The following is a 7,348-nucleotide window of genomic DNA, read 5'->3' as shown; positions in this document are numbered from 1 at the left end:
TGTGTGTGTGTGTGTGTGTGTGTGCGGCTAGAGTCTAGGTTGGACTGCTGGTCCTTTAGTCAATCTTAATAATTAGTGTACGAGCTGGCTAGTGTTTGGGCTTAACCGTCCTTTAGTGGGTATAGTAAAAAGGTAGTTGTGCTGGTGGCTGACAAGGAGCCACCCTTCAGTCTGCTACTTTTGAGCTAGACCGTGCTGACGGGTCTAAACTCTACCCCTTTAGTGGTCCACTAATTAGAGAGATTGGGGCTGATCAGTTTATCCAACGGGAGGACTCGGGAAGAGCTCGAACGGCGAACTCATCGTCAATATATATATACATAAAACTTTAGTAAACCTTTGTGTCTACGTTGGGGTACTACCGACGTACGACATATCAATCATGGAGCCGAGTTTTAGTTATTAAATTGTTACCCCCATGTAAAAAATAGTTATGGCACCCATAGGTATTGTGATTTTTTCAATTATTAACTTTTTTATTTTATTTTAATAGTTACATTATTTACAGCTATTTAATTTATTTTATATATTTATTCATTAAAATAATAAAATAAATCCAATACCAAATTTAAAGTTCTATATTTCGTGTTTCATTTGTTCAATTGTTGTTTTTTTTTTAGTTTTTTGATTATTTCATTACAGCTATTTAAATTATTTAATATATTTATTTATTAAAGTATTTTATGTTTCATTTCTTTAATTGTTGTTTTTTTTTTTTTTTTGAGTTTTTTCATTATTTATACAGTAATCTGAAGATGACCTAAAGCCAAAACTAATAAATACTTTTAAAAACTACTTGATAAACACGAAAACTGTTTCAATGTAGTTCTATGACTAATACAGTTCATAAAATATCCTTTTTTTTTTTTTTCTAAAAATAATTTAAATAATAAAAATAATGTATATTTATGAAATACTAATGATTATATGAATATAAATTTTGCTTATAAATATGTGTTATTAATTATAGTAATCATTATTCCTTTCATTAATCACATAATAATTTTTCTAAGTATAACCTAGTTCTTATTATGATTATGATTATGATTAATAATTTTCTTACAACATTCTTTAGTGTCATTAGCAAATGAAACTCATTCAAATATTCAAAAATTGCGATTTTGTTAAAAGAATTAAAAACGACAAAATTATGAACAAATGTCATAATGTCATAATGACGAAAAGATTAATAATTATTAAAAAAAATGTTTTATTTATTTAATCAAATGAATCACATAATTTTTCTGAGTGTAGCCTAGATCTTTTATAAGTTACGCGTAAAGTAAATAATCTTCTAAATATTTAGGAGAATAATAGGTCTGATTTTTTTTTTCCATAATCTCATTATCATCGCTGTTTTTCTCATTATTGTAATTTTCACCATCCCAAATTTGATTGTCGTGTATTTTATTATCATTTGTGATATTATTTGGGAAATACAATGGACGATATATGTCTTCAAAATTTCCCAATTGTTCTAAAATCAAATTTTTAATTACTAAAATATGTTTGTAGTAATTCAAAAAATTAAAGCTTAAAAAATTAAACATTATTTATTATGTTTTGTTTTAATTTAAAATTTTTTAATTATCGCAACGTGTAGATCGACTTGATAAATTGCAAATCGAAAAAATGTCCCAAAGTACCACAATAAATTCAGACGGTGTGTCCTGACGTCTCGAAGGTATATTTGGCGGAAAAATAACTAATATTTTTATTTAATTATAGAAAATGATTACTTATTATAAACTACATTAATAGATGTACTACTATTTACTATTTACTCTATTTACTAAAAACACAAATATTTATTTATAAATATAGTACTCGAAAAGTAATAATTTAAAATTAATAAATAAACTTAAAATGCATTAAGTCCCCAACCTTATTTATAATTAATTCATGTTGTAAACAATTTCGCATCAGAAGTTTGATTTTAAATTTACATATAATTTTTAATTAACAAATTTACTTACCATACGGAACATTATATTTTATAAAATATCGAAAAGTGAGTGGGTTGATATATTCAAAATGTATATGACTATTTGCAACTTCAAAGCAATATTGATATTCTCTTAATCTTGTTAAGTATATAGTAAGTGAATTTATTTTTTCAGCTATTAAATTGTAAATTGCAATGATATTATCTTGTTGGAAAGTAATATCATCTAACAGAGTGAAATAGGAACATAAAAAATGCATTTTTATAAATGTGAAAATATAGTTTGACATTTTTGGTACTTCTTCATTTATAAATATATCATTGCGTGATTTTAAATGCATAATAAGTGTTCTCGTTCTAGTAGTAAAATTTCTTATTTTTTTTGTAAATTGATGTTTAAACAAATTTAAACTCAATAATTCATTCATAATATTAACGATATCCTCACCCATTTTATAGATATCATAAAAAAAATTATATTGCATTATTAAATTCTGACAATTTATAAACAGTCTGATAAACAAAATATAATTACGTAAGGTCGTAAAAATAGGTCGAGCTGTCGCTGTATTTATTAATAAGTGAAATACTATTATATTGTCCAAGTTGAAATCGTATTTGATAAATCGAAATATATCTGATAACCTTATTCGATAATTGTTTTCACTTTTTTTTAAAATTGGTGTAAATCGCAGCTCGTCTAAAACGTCGCTCAGTTGGCCATTGTCATTATAGGTGACTCTTTGTTTTGCTTGGGAGCCTGACGCGAGATCTAGTTCAAAAATATGAGGACGTTTCTCCATTAAGTCATAAAACAAAAAATATTTTGGATGAAAACGATTGTATTGTTTACTTTCATATGCTAACGCTAAATGTTTCATAATGACATTATAATTTTTTAACATTGGATTGTTATGTATTGCAAACATACTTTTTAAAGTTAAATATTCTTTTATGTTGTTAATGATTTTTTTTCTTAGCTGTTCCAATACACAATGTAAGTTTTCCGAGCTATATTCAATTGGTTTTTTAAAATTAGTGTACAGTATAAAATCATTTTCAAAGGATACATTGGAACATTTATCTTTGATAAAATACTCTAATCGCTGTACAATTGATTGGTGAATTATTTTATATCCTTTGAGTAAATTTTTAGAAATTTCAGATCTACTAAATTCACCATTTTCGTTTTTAGCGATCATATTTAAGGATCCCGATACATTGTTCAAATATAAATTAACCGTTGTCAAATCTCTTGCACAATTCGTATTATTCATTTCTCGTAATGTTTCTAACATGATCATTATGATTTCATCGTGGGTTTTGATTGCCATTCCATAGGTAGATAGTTGAGTTTCAGAAATCGTATTATCAAAGCTAAATAGATATTGCTCACTGTATTTGAAATAATTAAACATATACTTAGAAAAATTGCAATGCATATATGTATGATTTACCGCAACTGTAAGGTTTGAATATGCAATGAGTATAACTAAAATAAAAATTATCATTTTGATGTATAAACTATAAGCTGTATAACAATCAATTTTTATAGAATAGAAAATTTTAATTTGATATAAATTTAAAGAAATATTGGTTAAGTATAATAAAATCCCACGAATATTTCAAATGTATATTTTTAAATTTCTATTTTTTAAAATATAAATACACGTTTAAACAAAAAGTTGTACCTTATTTGTTTTTTTTTATTTACTTAGTTATTTTAAACATTATTTTTATTTTTCAATAATAGATTGATTTTTTTAGCTTTTTTATTAACGGTAAAATTTTTATTAAAAAAATACTGACTAAAAAATTCACAATATTTTAAAAACTTTGTTTGTGTTAAAGAAGACGGATTGAGCCTGTTGTTACGAAATCAAACCTCAATACATTAGCACCAAAACACGGTGTTTTTCTAACTAAGCTTTTAATTAATTCTGTAACTTATAACCAAAAACTAATTTGTCACACAAATAAATTGTTTGGATTTTTATCATATATATTAAAAAGGATATTTTCTCTCATATATTAAAATTCACATTTAAATTATATCTGTACATATAAACCACATAAAGACGTTAAGCCTGACTCTATTCATATTAATATGGTTAATTACTTTATCTCATGTCCTCTACCTATGTCTCTTCCTATTAAACCATTCAGCACTGGAAAAATTGAAGCAATTATTAAAAAATCACCTAAAGGGTTAACCTAATCACAAATAAAGTATTGATGAACCTATTAAAAAAAGGTATTCTCCTTCTAACATGTATTTACAATAGTATGATACGTCTTTCTTACTTACCGTCAATTTGAAAAATGGCTGTAATAATTCTTATACCTAAACCAGGGAAACCAAAAAACATTGCAGCATTATATTGTCCTATCAGACTGTTATCCATATTAAGCAAACTATTTGAAAAACTTCTACTTAAAAGGATTAAGTCAATATTACAAGAGCACCACATCTTACCCAACACACAGTTTGGAATCGGTGTGAGACACTCCACTGTACACCAAGTCCAAAGGCTCACTAATACAATAGCCTCAGCATTCGAAAACCGCAAATACTGTACTGGTCTATTTCTCGACGTAGCCCGAGCCTTTGATAGGGTGTGGCATGTCGGGCTGCTTTACAAATTAAAAAAAATTTTCCCAGCGCCTTTATATTTAATAATAAAGTTTTACCTCTATGAAAGAAAATGTACGGTAAGACAAGGAAGTGCAAATTCTTCTTACTACAAAATTCAAGCAGGTGTTTCTCAAGGAAGTGACTTGTCTCCTGACCTCTACAATATTTTTACCACAGACATACCCCAGTCTACTAATACTCTTCTTGCTACTATTGCTAAAGATAAAGCTATACTCTTTACTCATAGTAATATTACTGAAGCTACCCATCATCTACAAACACACGTCAACATCATCGAATTTTGGTTTAGGAACTAGAAAATTAAAATAAATGCGAATAAGTCAAGTCATGTAACATTCACCCTCAAATATGATAAATGCCCAGATATAAAATTAAACAATACAGTAATTAATACCCATAATGAAACTGAGTACCTAGGCATAATTTTGAACAAACGACTGACATGGTGACCTCATCTGGAAGACAAAAGGAAAAATGTCAACAGCAGACTTCATCTATTTCGTCCATTACTAAAATCTAAATTACCTCTTGAAACAAAATTACTTATTTATCAGTCAATTATCAGACCAGTCTGGTCTTATGGTATTCACATATGGGGATCAGCTAAACTATCCAACATTCGATCAATACAATCCTTTCTAAATATAACATTACGAGTGTTAACTGGTGCGCCGTGGTATGTAACAAATAATAACCTAAATAAAGATTTAAACATGAAAACTGTCAAAGAACTTGAAATTTTACATTATATAATAGTTGAGTTTTATAAAGAGTAAATGTTAAAAAATGTTATGTTTAGAATGTATTAAATAATATTGCCACTAACAAATACATATTAATAAATGTTTGAGTCTAACTAGTGTCAACTTATGGTAGACCATTCAAAGACTTGGTGATTTTGGGTTATAATTAATCATAGATCCTATTTTTGATGTCATTAAAGGCAGCAAGTTGATTGTATTATATATTAAGGATTATTATCATATTTATATCATTAGAATTTAATAGTTGTTTCGTCAGAGTGATACATGTTTAAAATGTTTAGTAAAAATTATNAATAAATGTCAACTTATTATGTTACATGTTTAAAATGTTTAGTTTAAATTTTTCATAACTTGACACAGAAATAACATTGCTTTTGATAAAAAAAGAATGTTAATAATATTAAAATGATTTAGATGTAAGTTTTTAAATTATAATTAAATATTGCCAAATTAATACAACTTATTAAGTAACTATGATTCTTTTTAATACAAATTCACAAAAAACATTCTTTATTAAATAAAACAAAAATAAGAATTTGTTGTCATTTATTTAACACCTGATTTTTCAAATATTACCAAACATTATGTAACAATCACTTTTTTAATAATTTAGGTTTTTGAATCTTGAAAAAAATACATTATGGTAAAATTAATACCTTCCCAGCATCGCATCGAAGCTAAAAAATTGTAATTATTATATTAAGTATATTTTATTATACTATCAATACTTATTAATAATATAATAAAAATTATATATATAATTGTGAATAAANCAACGGGAGGACTCGGGAAGAGCTCGAACGGCGAACTCATCGTCAATATATATATACATAAAACTTTAGTAAACCTTTGTGTCTACGTTGGGGTACTACCGACGTACGACATATCAATCATGGAGCCGAGTTTTAGTTATTAAATTGTTACCCCCATGTAAAAAATAGTTATGGCACCCATAGGTATTGTGATTTTTTCAATTATTAACTTTTTTATTTTATTTTAATAGTTACATTATTTACAGATATTTAATTTATTTTATATATTTATTCATTAAAATAATAAAATAAATCCAATACCAAATTTAAAGTTCTATATTTCGTGTTTAATTTGTTCAATTGTTGTTTTTTTTTTTTAGTTTTTTCATTATTTATACAGGTATCTGAAGATGACTTAAAGCCGAAACTCATAAATTCTTTTGAAAACTACTTGATTAAACACGAAAATTGTTTCAATATAGTTCTATGAGTAATATAGTTTATAAAATATCATAATTTTGTTTTTTTCTAAAAATAATTTAAATAATAAAAATAATGTATATTTATGGAATACTAGTGATTAATTGAATATAAATTTTGCTATTAAAATATCAGTTAAGTGCATGTTTGAATCTAACGAGCTTAAGCTACTTTAATATTTTATAGCACATAAGATAAGTGTGTTTCTTTTCTGTTTTTCAATGTTGTACATCCATGCTATAGGATTAATATATTCATACATTTTCTTTTATTATTACAAATTAGATTTAATATTAATTCTGAGTATCGTAAAATTAATGGTTAATTCAGGTTATTAGTAGTAAGTATAAATGAAATGAATTCGTGCTAAGATTATTTATTATTGTATTTTATTTATGATTAGTTGTAATTTTTAAATCTTATATTTGTTTTGAATTTATTTTTTCATGGGTAATTTTATAACCGCTTAGAAAGACTGATTATAGTTGAATAGAATATTGCTATAGTAGTGGGTTATACATTTCTTAAATTTATTATATATTATGATATTATTAATAATTGCTAGTAGCTGACTAATATTTCTACAACGATACACTTATGAGTGTGTGATTTAAATGAGCACTGCACAATATTTTAATTTATTATTATTCGTGGCTTCTACTGAAAAAAAAAATAATAATACGTTTCAGAATATTGCTCAGACAACGCTACAGGCGCGGATCCAGGATAATTTTTTTTTTGGGGGGGGGGG

General features: G+C 25.9%; 1 protein-coding gene across 1 annotated transcript; it reads right to left on the bottom strand.

Moving 5' to 3' along the window:
- Positions 1–1,193: 1,193 nt before the first annotated feature.
- LOC126906956 (uncharacterized) lies at positions 1,194–3,501 on the bottom strand. Its single transcript, XM_050687920.1, has 2 exons — positions 1,977–3,501; positions 1,194–1,477 (listed from the first exon to the last, which is right to left on the bottom strand). Exons 1-2 carry the CDS (start codon positions 3,454–3,456, stop codon positions 1,272–1,274), a joined length of 1,686 nt encoding a protein of 561 aa, XP_050543877.1. The 5' UTR covers positions 3,457–3,501; the 3' UTR covers positions 1,194–1,271.
- Between the last annotated feature and the right edge of the window lie 3,847 nt (positions 3,502–7,348).

This window comes from Daktulosphaira vitifoliae, unplaced genomic scaffold (genome assembly GCF_025091365.1).
Source record: "Daktulosphaira vitifoliae isolate Bord-2020 unplaced genomic scaffold, ASM2509136v1 Scaffold_5, whole genome shotgun sequence".
In the NCBI taxonomy this organism is placed as follows: domain Eukaryota; kingdom Metazoa; phylum Arthropoda; class Insecta; order Hemiptera; family Phylloxeridae; genus Daktulosphaira; species Daktulosphaira vitifoliae.
The sequence above is the reverse complement of the archived record's forward strand: the minus strand, read 5'-3'. Positions and strand labels throughout refer to the sequence as shown.

Coding starts and splice junctions, on each gene's coding strand:
- LOC126906956 (XM_050687920.1), bottom strand. CDS start 3,456: ATGATAATTTTTATTTTAGTTATACTCATTGCATATTCAAACCTTACA. Junction 1,478..1,976: donor AAAATATAATGTTCCGTATG/GTAAGTAAATTT, acceptor ATTTGATTTTAG/AACAATTGGGAAATTTTGAA.